We start from the raw sequence: 18,545 nt of genomic DNA, 5'->3' as shown, positions 1-18,545 counted from the left end.
TGAGCACCTTTGGGCAAGGCTGAGGGGCTGCTGATGAGCTAGGCCTGACCCCAGCACCCTGCTGGAGCTCACTCAGGACCCTTTCCTAACAGTTCTGGTTGCCAGAATTGAGCTTCCTTCTGGCTTAAAGCTGTTCCTGCTTTCCTTGGGGGGCACCAGCCCCACCAGCACCACTGCTGCCCCTCCAGCTTCTCCCTGAGCTCTATTTCAATAGGAGCCCTCCCCAGAAGAGGACACGCTCCTCCATGCAACCTCCAAATGAATAATGTACGGACTGTTGCCCGCCCACAGTTCCAACAGTTCCAGACCTGCCATCCCAGTCCAGTGAGCCTTTATGGGCCCAGAGGTTCAGAGGAACGTCATAGAGCCTCCCTCCATCTCATCCATGGAAGGGATAGTTCTGTAAACACAAAGTGAAAGTGGACGGGTCCTCTTACTTAATTTAACAACTGAGAGGAAGGCAGCCCTCTCAGTTGTTAAATTTTCCCCACGTACAGGGCTGGTTTGCCCAGAGGAATGACCCCTCCCCATGGATGTAGCCAGATTTTTTGTTGGGGGGGCAAGCCTTTTCTTAATGGGGGCAGGCCTCTTGTTGGGGGGGGCAGAACCTCAGTTAGATATATATTTTTATTTAATTTTATAGATTTAGGGGAAGCAGCTGCCTCTCCCTACCCTCCCCACTCCCATGACCCTTTCCCATGTTCAGCGATTGCCATGGGGAAATCTGAGGGACAGTGCAAGCCGGGGGGGGGGGGAACACCACTATGTTCCAACCCTTTCCCTTTGAGGGGTGTTTAGGGCTGAAGAGTGCCACCATGGCTCATGCGACCCTTGCCAGCAGGAGAACTGACGACGCCCCTCTGGTTGGTTTCTTCCAGGTTCCCTCAAGAGCTGAACATGGGCAAAGTCAGTTCAGAGATCATGTGGACTCTTTTTGCGCAGGACATGAAATACGCCTTGGAAGGTAGGGGGTGTAGATGCTCCCTAGCAGAGCAGGGGGCTGTTTCTATGTGGAGCAGCAGGTGGGATTGCGGGGGTGTGGGGTGTTCGCGGGATGGAATGACCCAGCAAAGAAAATGGTGCATTTAGTATTAACCAGTGTGGAGAACGGGCTGGTCAAAACATCTTGATCCCCAGAAGCATTTGCCAGTGTAATAAAAGTGGTGAGTCTTTAGAGTTCTCCACAAAGGAGCAATGCAAGAGTTGAAAAAATTCTTCCTGGAGCATCATGGGTGTTTGACAAAATAAGTTTTTGGCTGTTCACACTACACTTGGCCACATGAATTGGATTTATGCACAGCTGAGAGGATGATTCCTTCCATCATTGTCCTCTGCTTTGAGAAGCTGGCCCTGCATCCCTTTCCTGTAGCATTTCCAGGATTTGAACCATGGCAGCATCAGGAAGCCAGGGTGGAGGTCTCATAACCCTGATGGGATGGGGAGCTGCTGCTGCTGCCGCCTGTGCCACACACACACAACCCACTGGCCCGTTGGTGCCAAAAGCATAGGGTGTCCTGTGTGGCCCCACGTCTTAGGACAGACTTGGCCACTGGCACATGAGCCTTGCCACACTCCAGAGGTGAAGGCAAATGAGTAAATGGCAGAGGCTTGGTTGCCATGGTCACCCAGAAGGCCGGAAATCATAATTAGGGTGTGTGTGTGTGGACTGGCAACAACCCTTTGCTGTCCAAAGCAAGATCACTGGGACACAGACTTCCCTTGGCCCAACACAAAGCATGTTCTGAACCTCTTTTCCCTCCTGCCTGCTGTTAATCTTCCAGCGGAGAGCCTGGCAGGGATCCCTGTGGGTTAACTAAGCAACCGCCAAGGGCTGCATGGCTGGCTTTTCCCCTGAAACGCTCGACTGAGTGAGCGTCAACATGAGGCAGTGACCCACTCCCAGCTGCTGCACATGGAAAGGCACACAGGGGATAAAGAAAGGAGGACGTGGGCAGGATAGCAGAGGCAGTGGCAGAACCATGGCAAGAGGGTGGCTGGGGGCATCCAGATCAGAAATGACCACCTCTACGCATCTGGCTTTGATGAGAAATCAACTCACTTCACATTCAGAGCGGCAGAAAATGGCTTCCCACTGAGCTGTTCAACAGCAATATTTTCCTGGAGCTTGAGAGCTACCTTGATAAAAGCTACTTTTAAAGAGACAAGACTAAGAGCTTGGCTACAGGGCTGCGAAATGCAACAGCGCTAACCCAAGGGTGTGTGACTGCTTGGGTTTTCAATTAAGAAAATGTGGCTTGAGTGACCAAGTTGCTTTTTTAAAAAATATATATATATTTATTAGATTTTCCACAAATACAAAAACAGAATTACAAAGACAAAAAAGACAAGATACCTCAAAATAGAAAAAAGGGAAAGGGGAAAAAGCAAAAACCCAAAAGTACATAAAAACACCCTCCCCCCACCCCACCAACACAAAAGAGAAACAAAAAGAAAAAAAGAAAAACATTTGAAAAGAAAAAAATTCCATTTTTCAAATTCCATCTTTCAATAACTTGGAATAAAAAATTTTAAAAAAAAGAGTGACCAAGTTGCTTTTTGGACCACAATTGCCATGCACTGCAGCCCGCAGAATTGTAGGGTGCTGGAGCTGATGGGAATTATAGTCTAAAACATTGGGGGGGGGCATAGGTGCCAACTCCCTGGGTGCCCAAGCACCAACAAAATTCCCCATGAAGGAGCCAGGCACCCACAAATTTTGGTGCCAGGGCCATGCACGCTGCATGGCACCCACGGTCGCGGGTCCAAGTTGGCACTCCTGATCGGGCAGCGGGTTGGCTTAGAATTAACTGAAATGCTCAGCATCTCTGCTAAGAATGCAAATTCTCTTTCCAGTGTCAGTGACTGGAAAGCCCTGCCCTGCTCCATTCTCCCACTGCTGTGGCTTCTTGGTCCACTGACCCCCCCTCCCACCCCCTCCCCAACCCAATGAAACCCCTGCTTCCCCTCCCTCACTTCCTGCTGTTGAGTGTCCTGGTATCACCACACAGGAGTGGCCGGCATCAGGCAAGGGGGCATGAACTTGGCCAGGGCTTCTCAAAAGTCATTCCCCCAAGAGGGTAGGGGTCTCTTTGAAACCTCCCAAGACATATAAACCAAGGCACCCAGTGCTGCTTCACAGCATTGTTAATCCTAATTCTAATACTACTTGCTGAATGAAACTGTCTGAGGGCAAATGAAATTTTAATGTGGAATAAAGGAAGGCATTGCACCTACAGTATGAAAAAAGCAAGACTGGGATGGATGGGAAACATGCCTGGGAGAGGGCAGGGCAGCTGCCCTCCTGTATTTCTTTACCATCCACTCTAGTGTTTCTGCCCAGCAATCCAATGATGTATGTGAAAGGCTATTATTTTGGGTAGACATGAATTGCCCGAGAGGAGCCATGTGGCCCCAGAAAGGCCTCGCGCAGGGGTGCCATTGCTTTCTAACCTATTTTCTCCAACATTGTGGGTTGTGCCACATTGTTATCTCCTGCTCTTAGCGGCGTAAGACCTTAATGCTACTTTAGCCCAGAGAGCTGCTGATGTTCTGCCTGGCAACAGATGTTGCCCCAACAACACGATGCTTCCATGGCCACCTGACTTCACGGGGCTGGATCTGGGGATTAGGAGGAGGAAGGTTGTCATCCTGGGGCTGCCTTGCTGCTGCTGCTGCTGCAGCAGCCTCCTTTACAAAGTCAAGGCAGCTGGGCTTCCTGTGCATTTCAAACTGGGGAAGTGGGGGGGGGGCGGTAAGGTAAGCTTAGCATTGCTTCACTGTTGCTGGACAAAAGCCCTTCAGCCTGCAGCTTGTGGCCCCGATGCCTGAATGCTTTGCTGAATCAAATAATGCCCCCCCCAAAACATCATATTTTTACGTGGGGGAGCATTCAAACATAGATTCCACCAGCAGCACCAGAGATTTCAATGAAGGCTGTTGAGCAGAAGCAGAAGCTTGCAAAAAGGGGGGGGAGTGCCCCCAGACTGTTGTGGTGAGGTCTCTGCCCCCAGCCCAGAGCCCTTCCCCGCTCCCTGCCCAATTTTGAAGAATGCTCTGGACGCAGCCACAGCCAGCCTTGCACCCCTGTCTCTCCTGCTTCGAAGACTGCCCTAAGGAGCCCAGGGATCCCAGGCAATCCTTCTCCTCTCTCTGTCCCAACCAGCTGGCCATTGCTGGTGACAAGAAGAGGCTGAGCCGGCCAGAACACCCCGTCCACTGCTGCACTTGGGCAGCTCCTGTGGCTTTGTCACCAGAGATGACCACATGTTGAGTCCTGGCTGGTGGAGGCTCCCAAAGGCCAGGCCAGGCACTTGAGCTGGGAAGCTCTGCGCCCTTTGCCATCCTCTTCCCCTTCATAGAGATGCCTTGTTATTTTAAGCAAAGATATAAAACTTGGCAGCTTGTCACAATTGGTCTCTGGCCTTTGCTGCCATGCCCTGAGGGGACTGTTTCCAACAAAGCCTTTTGGAGCCTGGTGCAGGCAAGGCCAAGCCCCAACCCCACCAGAATACAGACTCCCTAGATCAGGGGTCAGCAAACTTTTTCATCAGGGGGCCGGCCTACTGTCCCTCAGACCTTGTGGGGGGCCGGATTATATGGGCAGAGGGGGAATGAACAAATTCCTATGCCCCACAAATAACCCAGAGATGCATTTTAAATAAAAGCACACACTCTACTCAGGTAAAAACACCAGACAGGCCTCACAAATAACCCAAAGATGCAGTTTAAATAAAAGGACACATGCTACTCATGTAAAAACACGCTGATTCCCAGACTGTCCGCAGGCTGGATTTAGAAGGCGATTGGGCCGGATCTGGCCCCTGGGTCTTAGTTTGCCTACCCAAGTCCTAGATGAAGAGTAAGAAGAGAAACGTGGACATCCATCGCAGGTGCAAAAGCAGCCTCCACTCTGCCACCAATTGCGGCCTGAATGAGCCCTGCTTTGAGGCCTTGCGGCTTTGGGCATCGCCTCATTCTCTGTGCAGCCAGAGACAGTACCAGTGTCCGACTAACCGGCAGCCATTCCACTTTGCAAGGCTCAGGGAAGAAGGAAGGAGGCTTTGCAGGCCGGCTGCTCTGCATGGGTTTTGGCCAGGGGTGAACTCCTTCGCGGGTGTCTGGGCGATGGTCGCCTGCCTCCTTCTGCGCTCCAGAGTTGCACCATGAAGAGTCAGCGCTGGCAGGGAACAGCTGATCTGCATCTGTGCCGTTTGTCTCTGCCTGTCGAGGCAGACAGAGAGTCATCATGATGATGAACTGGGCCGCGTGTTCGTCTCGCAGCCAAGCCTGTTGCTAGAAGCCTGAGAGATGCTGCGTCCCTTGAGGAACATGTGCAAAAACATCCTGCTGGCAGTCATCGGGGTAAGGAGCCTGAGAAATAATACGGGAAAGCAGAGTTTCTGCCTCGGTGCAGCAGTACCAAATGAAGAGGGGCTTAGGGCCCAAGAAACACCCACTCAGCTGCCCTGAGATGGTTGTGGCAGTTTGTCTGGATGTGGCATCTGAGATGGGTGCTTATCTCATTTGAGCCCAGGATGTGTCAGTGGATGGGAGCTAGTAAGTTCCACCCCAATCTGCCGTTAGCCCTGAAGAATTCAGAGCAGCCCTCCCCGCATTACAGACCAGAACTGGGGGAAGGGAAGACATCCGAGAGAGGCCATTTAAATACAAAATCTCTGAAGCAATAGGTAGGGGCGGATTTTGGTATTGTGGCACCCTGAGCAAAGACAAAATTTGGCATCTCCCTAAATATTTCCTATTTTCACAATAATTCCTTTCTATACTGTTGCTTTTTAATGGATCTTCTCAGTAAGTTCCTTTGTAAATATAGGTGTAGGTGTTGTTGTTGTTTTGCACCCCCTTGGCTTGAAGCCCTGTAGTTGGGAACTGCCCTAACTCTGGTGCTGCAATAGCAACCAGCAGAAAATATTTCATTTTAGATACTTCCCTTCAAATCCCATCAGAATTGGAACTATTTTATTTGCTAGTAATTGAAGCACATGCTCGATTATTATTTTATTTTTATTTTTATTTGTTTATATCCAACCTTTCCTCCAAACAGCTCAAGGTGACATACATGGCTGGCTTTTTCCCTCCCCATTAAGTGGGGATTTGAATCCTGGTCTCTCAGGTCCTCATCAACACTTTTAACCACTACACAACACTGGCTTAGTCAGGGCTCTCCAGAATGGAGATCTGTGGCATTTCCATTATATTTCTAAGTGGAAGCGGGTAGTCTTGTTTACACACATTTTCTGATATCCTTCCCAAAATGACAGATTGTTTTTTTTCATTTTGGAACAAAAAAATGCCTCCTCTTTGAAGGAGGAAAACAGGCATAAATAAATAACGTTGGCACGGGAGAAGGGCAGAGGGAGTCTTGCCAGTCACCTTGAGAGTTTGGATGCAGATGGATTATGTCCTTGCGCTTTTCTTCCAGAAGACTTGAAGGCTTCTTTGGAACTTGGTTGTCATGGAGACCTTCCAAGCCATTTGATGGAGGGACAATCCATTTGGCACTTGCCATGTTGTTGCTGGAAGCAGAGGGGGGAAAAACACTCCTTGTTGGCCAATTTCACACCTAGATAGGGGGCATCTTGCTGGGTGCCATCCATTCACAGTGAGGGGGTGTTGCAAATTATTCTGGAATGGGGTGGGGGTGGGGGCAGGGAGAGCTTTTTAAGCCAAAGGACCACATTCCCTCTTGGTCAACCTTCCAAAGGCCTCATACCAGTGGGGAACTGGGACGGAGATAAACGCAGGTTAGGCCAAACACAGACTAGGCAGAGCAATGAATGTGACTCAAAACTTTGTACTGTAGGCTACATCCTGTCCACACAAAAGTTCTGGGGTTTCTGTACACACACACACACACACACACACACACACACACTTCCAAGCAAGCAAGAGGCATGATCCTTGCTCACGGACGCATTCCAGACCAGCAAAATTACCCCAGGAGGTGAGTTAGTGATGGGTGTGGCCTGGAGATAAGGGGTGTAGCCTAAGGAGAGCTTTGGGGGCCAAATACTCCCAAAGAGAAGATAGAAGAGAGCATTCATGGGGCAGAGGCCTGAGGTTCCCCCTTCCCTGAACTTGAATTGCTCATTTGTGCCCCTGCGTTGTTCATAAGGGGCAGTGGAAGGAGCTCAGCTCTCCTGCCCTGATCAAGAGAAGCTTGAGGAGGATCCAACTGTGTGGCAGCCCCAGCCGGGAGAACTACAAAAGGCTCAAACTTGGGAAGCTCTTTCACCAGGGAGTCCCCAGTGGCTCTCTCGATCAGCAGGCTCCTCTCTCACGGGTGTGTCCTGCACAACCTCAAAATTGCCACTGCCTGCTTTTTCTTAGGCCGGATGGGGTTCAAAGCCTCTTTCAGGCAGGGGGTGGGTCAAGGCATACCTGGTAGGCTGCAGAACATTCACTTCCAGTGCTGGGACCATTTAGAGAGTGGCTGCCGGCAGAACCTGCTCATAGAATTGTAGAGATGAAGGCACCTCTGGGGTCATCTAGTCTAACCCCCTGAAATTCAGGAATCTTTTACCCAATGTGACTCTCATGCTCCACTGACTGAGCTGCCCCAGGTCTTCCTTGGGCTGCAGCCACCAAACAGCACTCAGGCCTCATCCTGTCCTGTGGCTGTTAAACCTAAGTGGTAAGAAGGGAACAGCTGGGAGGGAGAACGAAAGAGTCCTTTGAGCATAAACAAGGACCTCCTCCGCAAGCGAAGCCACTGCTGGAGCTGTGCCCACCTATCTTGGCCAGGGTGCTTTTGAACAAGGCTGGTATGTTTAATTGGCTGTAGTTGGCATCAATATTTTGTTCTGGCAGAGCAATGCAGTTTTGCATAATGTGAACGCTGCAGAGGAGATAGACTTACCCATGCGCCTGGCTCCAAAGGTTTTGCAGGATGTGCCTCCTGTGCCTTCTGTCAGGGTCTTGAGTTTGTCTCAGGAAAGGGGCCTTCCAACTGGCCCCCTGTCCCTGAGGCCATAAAAGAGACCAAGGCCAGCCCTGGAGGGTTGTTGTCGCCTGTTGCACCACTTGGGAGTGCAAGAGCAGCTGAGGAGGCGGCAATAGTTGCCCTCAAGCGAGCATCCCATTATGGGCCACTGTGGGAGAACTGGAGGCTGTATGAGCTTCCCCCTCCCCCCCCCCCCATCTGATCCAGCAAAGCTCTCCTCTTGCTCTTTCATTCATTTACTGCATTTAACCATATTAGCAGTGATGGAAGGTGGTTCAACTGTTGCAATACAATTAACAACAACAACAACAACACCCCACCGATCTGGCTGGGTTGCCCCAGCCACACTGGTCGGCTTCCAACACATATAAAAACATACAAAAATATCAAATATTAAAAACTTCCCGAGAAATAAATGTCCTGCAGTTTATTTTTATTGTCAGCTATGCAGCCGTTTACCTGGACAGAAATTGGACCGGCCATTCCTAGCTATCTATCTTGGTAGGTAAATGGATTTGGCTCGTAAATAAGTTTGCAGTGCAAGAACTACACCCAGATCTTTCCCCAAGGAAAAATGTGGGTGGCTGTTGATTTGGAACTGTGTGTGCCGTTTTTCTCCTGAAGCAATTGTTAACAAAGTTTGCCACTCTTAATTAGAACTTCAGCCTGCAGGTCTGCAAAGGACAAAATTGCTGGAGAAAAAAAAGTCGATCCAAAAGGACAGAGCTGTTTTGGAAGTGAGAAATTGCAGCGCCTGGACATCTGTCTTCATCAAGCAGAGCTTTTGGCATCTCACTACCTGAATTGAAAAAGCTCCTCTGGAAATGAGCAATAGGAGCATTGTACACACACACACACACACACACACACACACACACACACCAAATGAAATGCACCTTCTGGAGGAAAACCAACACATTAGCAACCACACCACAGACCTTATTTACATACGGATTGAATTAGGGGCACAGATCCTTTATCATCATTTGCAAGGTGACACCTTTCGAAAGTGATGTGAGTTCTAGTGGGCCCCATCCAAAGAGCTGCACGGCACCACCCTCCTGTTCCTTCTTTCCTGGAAGCAGCCTTGATGGAGTGGCTTAGAGGCAGGACCTGAGAACAGGAGGTGCTTGCATTGATGGGATCAAGCTGAACAAAGCCTCTTCAGATGCACCAGCAAGCACATAGGCTGACTCAAAGGTCACTCTTACTACTGCCCCGCCCACTGGCCCAGGGAAAAACAAATCTTGCATGGCAAGTCTCTTATGAGCAGGCAAGTTGGGTCACTCAGAACTGAGTCGGCATTTACTTGCAGGGTATGGTTTGGTTTCTAGACCCTTCCCCAGAGTCCAAGGGGCTCAGGACCAGGAGCACAGGGCTTATCCACACTCGTCCCATGCCTAGAAAGCTCGAGTCCAAACTATTTTCTGCTTGACGCATGCTTTCTTGGTACCGGTCCGAGGGGTTTTCCCCTTGTGCCATTGCTTTCCCAGGGAAAATCCACTTTTCAACTCTAAGCTGGAACCAACAGCAATCCACGGCAACCCCAAACTGCTGCTTGCTCTGACTGAATGCTAAAGAGCAGTTCTCCCTGGGGGGAAACAGCGGGGCAAAAGGAATAAGCCAACTGTCATGGATGCTTTAGTTGAGATTTCTGCATTGCAGGGGGTTGGACTAGACCCTCAGGGTATCTTCCAACTCTAGAGTTCTATGAATCTTAATCCACAGCACAGTAAAGCAGGCCCATTGCAGCCAGCTCAGATCTTGCAGCTCTTATGAGAAAGATTCAGCCTGAGGCTTTGGCGGGTCTCCAGGGTGGACTCAGGGAGTCCATAAGAAGGCCTCTCTTGGTGACCTTGTGGCACACGCCAGACACTCACAGGTTTGTCTCCCCTCTCCTGAGCTTAAGCAGGCTGCCCGTCAGAGAGGGAGACCTCTTGACGGCTGCCTCGGCCCCCTGGCACTGACTTGGCTCACTTACTTGAGTCCTCTCTGGCTGTTGGGAATATAGGAAGCTGCCTTATCTTGAGTCAGACAGTTGGTTCTTCTAGCTCAGCATTGCCTACACTGGCCGGCAGCAGTGGCTCTCCAGACCCTCCCTCTCTCATCCTGGCCTATAGATGCCATTGAGGATTGAACCTGGGGAATTTTGCACACAAGGTATATCTGCCTTCAGCCCTTCTCGTGGGAGGCACAGCCCATCTCTGCAGTGGGTCTGCTTTTTCCATAACATCCAATGCTCTGTGACTCTCTTTCCTTAACTGTTTCAGTCCTGTGACTCACTTGTGGGTTTTGTACCATCTTACATCGGGGTAGGCAACCTAAGGCCCGTGGGCTGGATGCGGCCCAATCGCCTTTTCAATCTGGCCCACAGACGGTCCAGGAATCAGCGTGTTTTTACATGAGTGGAATGTGTCCTTTTATTTAAAATGCATCTCTGGGTTATTTGTGGGGCCTGCCTGGTGTTTTTACATGAGTAGAATCTGCTTTTATTTAAAATGCATCTTTGGTTTATTTGTGGGGCATAGGAATTTGTTCACATTTTTTTTCAAAATATAGTCCGTCCCACCACATGGTCTGAGGGACGGTGGACCGGCCCATGGCTGGAAAAGGTTGCTGACCCCTGGCTTAGATCAATGAGCACAAAGCAATTCTGAAGCCTAAGCAGGTCTCAGGTGTTAAAAGGCCATTAGGATTTATTTTGCTGGGTCTAAAATGTGCACGGGGACTCTGTAATTTTATTTACAGCTGGAACTTTATTAAATATGTTATTTTTATTTTTCTGTGTTCCATTACAGAGCATGAAAAGCAACGGTTATGCAAGAGCACAGATTATATGAATTTGCACTTCAAAGTGAAATGGTTTTATAATGAATATGTGCGCGAACTCCCCTCGTTCAGAGATGCAGTGCCTGAATACTCTCTGTAAGTGGGGGGGGGGGAAGAATGTTTCAGTTGGGGGGAGGAAGAACATTCTGGAGCTTTTATTCTGCTTGTTGGGCTCAGTTTTCTTTAAATATTCATCCAGCACATCCTTCAAACCGGAGTCCATTTGTGTTAAGGTGCACTTAGAACTTTAAAAGACTCTAAATGTCTTTCCCCTGACTTCTTTATTTCTCAGTGAACCTTTTGCAGAGAAAAGGCAATCAGTTTCTCAGGAAGGGGCTTTTCAGCAATTATACTTAAAACCTCTTGCAGGCCTCAGAATATTAATGGGGGAGTGGGGAGACACAAGGCTGGAAGAAGCTCCAGACAGGCTCTGGGTGGCTCCTCCCAGGATGAAGGCAACACCTGCTGCTGCTGCTGCCGCCGCCCTCCTGCCTGGAGACTTTTGCCCACATCATGCAGACTGCATGGCACCCCCTTGGAGGAATGTGGAGGCCGTGGCAATTCTGGCAATTCTTCAGCCTGGAGGAGAGGGCTATTGATGGCTGCTAGCCGGGATGTCTGTGCTCGCTTCTGAATACCAGCTGCTGGAAATGACAGGAGGGGAAAGTGGTCTTGTGCTCAAATCGCCCTTGCTGGTTTCCCCTGGCATCTGGTTGGTCACCCTGAGAACAGGATACTGGACTGGATGGGCCATTGGCCTGATCCAGCAGGCCCGGGACTGGTTTTTCCTTTCCATTCTTTCAGGATTCCCCCCCCCACACACACACACACTCAGCTGCATGCCATATTTGTTGTGTTGCTTCTTAAAATTCCCAGTGTGGTATGCTGGTTTGACATCATCTGATAGGAAGTGCCTACAGAGGCTGGTGAATACAGCACAAGATATTATGGGTTGTCCCGTGAATCCACTGGATGAAATAGCGGAAGAACGTTGCCTCAGGAGAGTGAGGAAAATTCTCAGGGATTATTCACACCATGGCCAGCACTTTCTTGATCTCCTGCCCTCAGGCAGAAGATATAGAAGCATGATTAGTCACACCAACAGGGTAAAGAACAGCTTCTATCCCTGGGCTGTTAGGCTGCTAAATGAAAAGATAACAACAGGGCAACTGACTTTCGGGTTTGTTGGGTGTGTGTCAGTAAACAAGGGGAATTAAGACTTAAGAGAGCTGAGTGGGGGGTGCTCGTGTAATCTCACTGTATACAAGTTGTACAAGTGACAATAAAGTATTTCAATTTCTCCCTTTTAAAAGCCGCCACTCTTTCCCTGCTCTTCTGCAAAACATGGAAGCCTGTTTGGGCAAGGGCAGGTGGAGAGCTGAGGCTGGGAATCAAGGCAGGCCAAAAGACCCCACCCTCTCCAGTCTGACAGTTTAGTCATAATGCAGCCCTTTCTCCCCCTAACCTTGGAATTCCATGGAACCCCCCGACTGTGGATGCCTCGATACTGCAGCAAGGGGAGTTTCAGGGCTGCAGGGCTGAGGGTTGCCTTGAGCCTCTTCCAAGGCGCCATATCCTTCGCATCAAGGCCGCTTCACTCTGCGCGCGTTCAGGCACAAGGAGGAACCTGTGTTGACTGTCTGAAAAACAAGAATGTGGGTTAAGCAGCCTCCTTCCTCCCTCCCTAGGTGGTTTGAGCCTTTTGTCATGCAGTGGCTGGATGAGAACGAGGACGTCTCCATGGAGTTTCTTCACGGTGCGCTGGGAAGAGACAAGAAGGACGGGGTGAGCAGAGCTGTGAGGTGGGGGAGGCCCTGAGGCAGGGGGCACTTTGGGTGACGGGGCGGTGGTCCTGAGGCCCACTCACTCGATCCACAGCAGCCTAGAGCCGAGAGGTTTCTTGATATATAACGTGGTGCCTGAGGTAAATAAATGCACCTGCCTACTCCCATCTGCACTTCCTGTTGCACAGCAAACGTGGATGATTGCCTTGCCCTGTTCCTCTCTTATTCCCCCACCATGGAGAGTGGCTTGTTTTGCTAGGCGAAAACAAGAGAAGGAGGAATTTTTTATTGGACAAAAATGCCCCTTTCATTGATTTGCTGTGACAGCATTTGCAATCCTATCCAGAGAGCTATAATTAAGGCAGTAGCTGGAGCCAGGCATTATCCTGTAAAAAGGGCATCTTTCTGCAGAAGCAGCAGAGGGAATCGTGGCCAGGGACTGCCCACCCCACCCCCACCGCCGTGAGTGAGGAGAAAGATCTGTGTTTGCCGCCACAGAGCGTAGCAGCCTCAACGCAGCACTGAATGCAAACCTTACACGACCCTATTGCTGCTTGGTGACCTATTTAGATGGCAGATTTTCCAAAACCCCGTTCTTTCAAATGTGGGCTGCTCAGTCTGTGCTGAACTCCTGGTGTGCTCAGCTGAGGAACCACGGCTGGTGCTGCTGTGGCTGTTTGGGTGTGTCTGGGGTTCACTTTCTGGAGAAAAGTGGAAAGAATAAATAGGCTGAGAAGAAGATCCTCCAGCCAGGAAGCCACACACCCTGCACAAGCGCCCTTTAACGGTGTGTCCTTGTGTGTTGTGGTGTCTGTGTAGTTCCAGCGAACATCGGACCATGCCCTTTTCTCCTGCTCAGTGGTGGACGTCTTCACGCAGCTCAACCAGAGTTTTGAGATCATAAAGAAGCTGGAGTGCCCTAATCCAGAAGCTCTCTCTCATCTCATGAGAAGGTTTTCTAAGGTAGATTTGCATCCTCTGCGCAGCTTGGGGTTTGTGAGGAGGAGTCACGTTTTGTCCCTGTGGTATTTTAATCTGTAGCCTTGTATATTAAGCCTTGGTGGCATTCTTCAGCTCTTGCTTGTTGCCCTGTCAGAGAGGAAATCTCCTCTTTTCCAGCCCTGTGACGTCCTAAAATTCTCCCTTTAGATGTCTGTCCAGGATACGAGCTGTCAGCCACACCTTATCTAGGTAACTGGGCCCTCATTCCATGGGATAGGAGGCGGCACAAGAGGCTTGCTGCAAGGTAGATGCCTTGGAGGGGCAAAGCTGCTCTAGTCTGGCAGAGTCTCCCCGGCCCAGTGTTGGCACAACAAAGATGGAAATGCCATGCTTATGTTGCTTATTTTATTAAATTTATATACCACCCTTCACCCGAGCATCACAGGCCTGTTGACTATATAAAAACACAAAATACTTGACATAATTACAAACAAAACAATACCACCACCCCAACACACAGTTTAAAAGGCCATCGGTTTTTAATTAACCAAAGACCTGTGGGAATGAAAATATTTTCGCCTGGCACCTATAGCTATGTGATGAAGGCCCCGGGCGAGACTCCCTGGGGAGTGCATTCCACAAGCGGGGAGCCACCACAGAAAAGGCCCTCCAGACCTCTCAGGGAGGAGGCAGACAAAGAAGGGCCTCAGGTGGTGAGCCCTCAATGTTCCCATCCCCTAGAGTTCCATCTGATTGAATTCCGCTCCAAATTTGATTTTAAGCTGTATTTTAATCGATCGTTTGAGTTATGTTTTTAATGTATCTTATTTTGATGTTACCCGGTCCTAGCCGGTGAGGGCGACGTATAAATAAAATTTATTATTATTATTATTATTAGATGAGTATTGCAGGGTCTTGGTCAGTTCATACGGGAAGAGCCGGTCCTTGTGCTATTGCTGTTCTAATGGTTATGCACTCCTGGCTGTTAGGCAACCAGGGGGTCCTAGGCCCGGGGGGTGTTCCGAGGCAGGGTCGGGGGGGGGATACGCCCTGGGTGCTATTCTGGGGGGAGGGCAAAATGCCGATCCCCGATTGGCGGCACCTCCTGGGGATGTGCACCATGCCCCCTGGGACAAACGCCTCTCCGGGTACCACAGCAGGTCGCTCCACCTCTGCTAGGCCCCCTTTCCTCAACTTCCCCCTGTTTCAGGAGTTAAGAGCAGATTTCTGATGGGCTGGGGTGCAACAAAACCATGGCCTAAGTTTCTGTGAATGGTGGTGGGGCGCACAGACAAAAATGGCGGATAGCTGCAGAAAATAAATAAAGCCTGAAGAAGTGAGAAACTGAGAGAAAACGACATTGCCAGAGAGACTTCCATCCCTCGGAACATACCCACTTATTGATGCTCCTTTGGGCCAAAGGCACCAGCCCCTCTCTGGACCAAGTGGCAGGGAGATTGATTCCTTGGCCAGGGGGTCTGGAATGAGGCTTGGCTCTTCTGTTCCAAGGACTCAAGCCCTTCCCCCCCCCCTGTGGAGTTGCCAGAGTAATGTGACACTGACTGCTGCTCCTTTGTGTGTGTGCTTTGCCCCCCAGACGATCCATAAAGTGCTTGTTCAGTATGCTGCAATTATTACAAATGATTTCAGCTCTTATTGCGATAAAGAAAATTTGGTGAGTGAAATTTAATTTCTTCTTAACGTGCTGTCCTACGATCCCGGCAGGTTGGGGTGAAACAGGTTCTGTGCGGAGGGCAGCGCGCGATCTCTTAGGGGAGAGGGTGGCCAGGTGGAGGGCAGGTGGGTTCCTGTCCTTGGGGAGGCTGGCTCCTTCCAGGGACCAGATGAGAGAGAGCCATGACTCATTAGCTTTTACTAATTAGCAGGCCCCTGCAGCAGCTCTGGGGAGAGGCAATTGAGCCTTTCCCCAATTGTCTTCATGAAGCTGCTTTTAACCACAGATTGGGTGGGGAGGGGGGGTAATATAGATGCCACACTTTTATAGATGCTGCCTCCCTCCACCCCCACCCCCATCTCCAGGTAGCAGCTTCAGGGAAACGATTTGGCAGGCTCTCTGTCCCTTGAGCTCAGGACTGTTGAGCCAGCCAGTGTCGCTTAATGGACAGTGTTCTAGGCTGAGACTGTGGAGGCCCAGGCTGTAGTCCGCACTGTCAGCCATGAAGGGGCTTTGGAGCAGTCACTTTCAGCCTGCCCCACCTCATAGGGTTGTTGTGATGGCTAAAAGTACGGTCCCATGTAAACCACCCTGAACTTTTTGGAACGGTATAGAGAAGGATGTCACACAGAAGAGGGAGAAAGGTTGTTTTCTGCTGCTCCAGAGAAGCGGACACGGAGCAATGGATCCAAACTACAAGAAAGAAGATTCCACCTAAACATTAGGAAGAACTTCCTGACAGTAAGAGCTGTTTGACAGTGGAATTTGCTGCCAAGGAGTGTGGTGGAGTCTCCTTCTTTGGAGGTCTTTAAGCAGAGGCTTGACAACCATATGTCAGGAGTGCTCTGATGATGTTTCCTGCTTGGCAGGGGGTTGAACTCGATGGCCCTTGTAGTCTCTTCCAACTCTATGATTCTATGATTCTAAGTGGTAAATCAATAAAAGGGTAGTAATAGGAGTAGTACAGTGGACGCTCGGGTTGCGAACGTGATCCGTAGGGGATGCACGTTCGCAACCCACAGCATCTGCCACCTGCAGTGGCGCGTCTGCGCATGCACGGGTTGCGATTCTCTCTTTTTTATATATAATTTATTTTTATTCAGTTTCCAATATACATTCCATCCATATTTAACATCCACCTCTAACATATACACCTTTTAGACTTCCCTCAGCCTATCTGACAATTTTCCATATTTTCACTATTACTCACATTTCTTAAATTTATATTGCACTTTAACAATCTTAATCTTATCATATCTTTCAAGCAACATTTCAGCCAATCATTTTCACAAAGCTTCTTGAAAGCCTACAAGCGTTAGTTGCTCCTCGCATACATTTTTGATATACTCTGTAAATTTATTCCATAATAACACGGGTTGCGATTCTCACGTCTGCACATGCGCAAAGCACGATTTAGCACTTCTGCGCATGCGCGACCGCCGAAACCCGGAAGTAATCCGTTCCGGTACTTCTGGGTTTCAGCGGTCCGCAACCCGAAAAAACGCAACCTGAAGCATCTGTAACCCAAGGTATGACTGTAGTAGTAAATTTCTATAGTGCCCTTCATCCATAGATCTCAGGGCACTTCACTGTAGAAATACAATATAAAATTATTATTATTATTATTATTATTATTATTATTCACTTTTATTTGCATTATTATTAGCATTATTAGCATTTACATTCCACCTTTTCCTCCAAGGAGCTCAAGGTGGTGTACATAGCTCTCCCCTTCCTCATTTAAGCCACACAACAATCCTGTGAGGCAGGTCCAGCTGAGGGGCATTGGGTGGCCCAAAGTCACCCAGAGAGTTTCATGGCTGAGTGGGGATTCAGATCCCGGCCTCCCAACACAAAATACATAAACATAAAAACAAAACCCAAAATAAACAGGGGAGGGGGGCTCTGTTTCTTCAGCACCTTGGGCTGGGGGTGGAGGTAGGGTCACCCCTCAAGCCCCAAGATGCCATTCCAGAACCCTCCGCCTCCATTAGGGCTCCCTGGTCAGTCTTAGCACTGTTTTGGGGCCAGATCACAGCTCCTGGTAGAGTTAAATAAATCCATGCCGTGTCTTTTCTTCATAGCCCTGTATCTTGATGAACAACATCCAGCAACTGCGAGTTCTGCTCGAGAAGATGTTTGAAGCCATGGGGGGCAAAGAGGTGAGTTGTCGTGGCTTGTGTGCTTTGACCCTTGAGCTCTGCCAAGAGAAAGAAAATATGAAAGAGGTTTAGGCTACTTCAGGCATCCGTAGGCCCGTCTGGGCTGCCTGCATCTCGTTCCAGTCCTGCTTTTGATTGACAGGTGTCTGCAGAGCCACCAACTGTGTTTCGTGACTGCCTCCCTAGTCTAGGAGCTTAGAAAGGCCACTCTGGCCCTGCCATCCCAGGAGAGGAAATTAGGTGGGTAGGAGAGTCCCTCCAGATTCGGCACAGTCTTCCTGCTACGGGAGCACATTTGCTCCCTACATTTTGTTGAGATTTCCCCTTTTTGCGGCCAAAGTTGGTTGAGCATCATGCTGATTGTCTGGCTCCCTGTGATGTCACAAGGCTACTTCACCCTCCCTCCCCAAAGCAGTTTTACAACTTCTTTAAATCCTTAGGGTGTTGTTTCTCTTTTTAAGCCTGGGAACAAAGAATATGCCCTGTCCTTTTTCCAAAAAAAGGGAGACAGCCCGCACAAAGTCTGTATTGGACTTGCTGATTTTTCCATCCGCCATTGGCTCATCCTCTCTTTTTGGGGGACGGGGCTTGAGACATTTGAGCGGGGAGAGAAAGCCACGTCCTTGGATAGGCCGTTATCTGTGGTGTGCGGCTGGCACTGCCCACTGTGTGTTCCCTTCTGGTCTCCTGCCTCCTCCTGGCACCTCTTCCTCCTTATGGCTCCTGCTAGGCCATCTTGTGACTCCATTTGGTGATGTGTCTGTTTCCAGCTGGGCTGGTGGTTTGCTTTCTGTGGGCAGGCGGGGAGTGGAAGGGGAGTGTCAGGGGGTGCCCACTGCTTGTCTGTAATCTGTCGTCCTGTCTTTGTCCAATACCTTTAACTTGCCATTCCATGAGCAGAAGCAAGAAGGAGAGCGGTTCTCTTTTGAGGTTTGTGATAGTAAGCGCACCTTCTCTTATTCCTCCTCCTCCTCCTCTTCCTCCTCTTCCTCCTCTTCCTCCTCCTCCTCCTCCTCCTTGGGCGGCTCAGAGCCCTTGCACTACTGAGGTGCTATGTGTCTGTGCTTCATCGACAAATCCTAAGTCACCAGAAAGATTGGAGTCCAGATCTTTCCGTGGACAAACGGATGGCTTGTTTTTTAGAATGCAAAGGCCATGAAGACTTGCTGGAGGGGGGGGGGGACAACTGTTTG

General features: G+C 49.7%; 1 protein-coding gene across 2 annotated transcripts in view; it reads left to right on the top strand.

Moving 5' to 3' along the window:
* The window catches only part of UNC13C (unc-13 homolog C), a 133,179-nt gene that overhangs the window by 91,942 nt on the left and 22,692 nt on the right, over nucleotides 1-18,545 (top strand). The window contains exons 18-24 of one of the 2 annotated variants that reach the window (XM_083412925.1): nucleotides 879-964; nucleotides 10,759-10,885; nucleotides 12,478-12,574; nucleotides 13,393-13,536; nucleotides 15,113-15,190; nucleotides 17,275-17,352; nucleotides 18,253-18,282. In XM_083412925.1, the coding sequence (XP_083269051.1) occupies nucleotides 879-964; nucleotides 10,759-10,885; nucleotides 12,478-12,574; nucleotides 13,393-13,536; nucleotides 15,113-15,190; nucleotides 17,275-17,352; nucleotides 18,253-18,282 (640 nt within the window). The remainder of the gene's footprint in view (nucleotides 1-878; nucleotides 965-10,758; nucleotides 10,886-12,477; nucleotides 12,575-13,392; nucleotides 13,537-15,112; nucleotides 15,191-17,274; nucleotides 17,353-18,252; nucleotides 18,283-18,545) is intronic. The other variant, XM_083412926.1, reaches the window with a different exon arrangement.

This window comes from Podarcis tiliguerta (genome assembly GCF_965153285.1).
Source record: "Podarcis tiliguerta genome assembly, chromosome: 14".
NCBI lineage: Eukaryota > Metazoa > Chordata > Lepidosauria > Squamata > Lacertidae > Podarcis > Podarcis tiliguerta.
The sequence above is the reverse complement of the archived record's forward strand: the minus strand, read 5'-3'. Positions and strand labels throughout refer to the sequence as shown.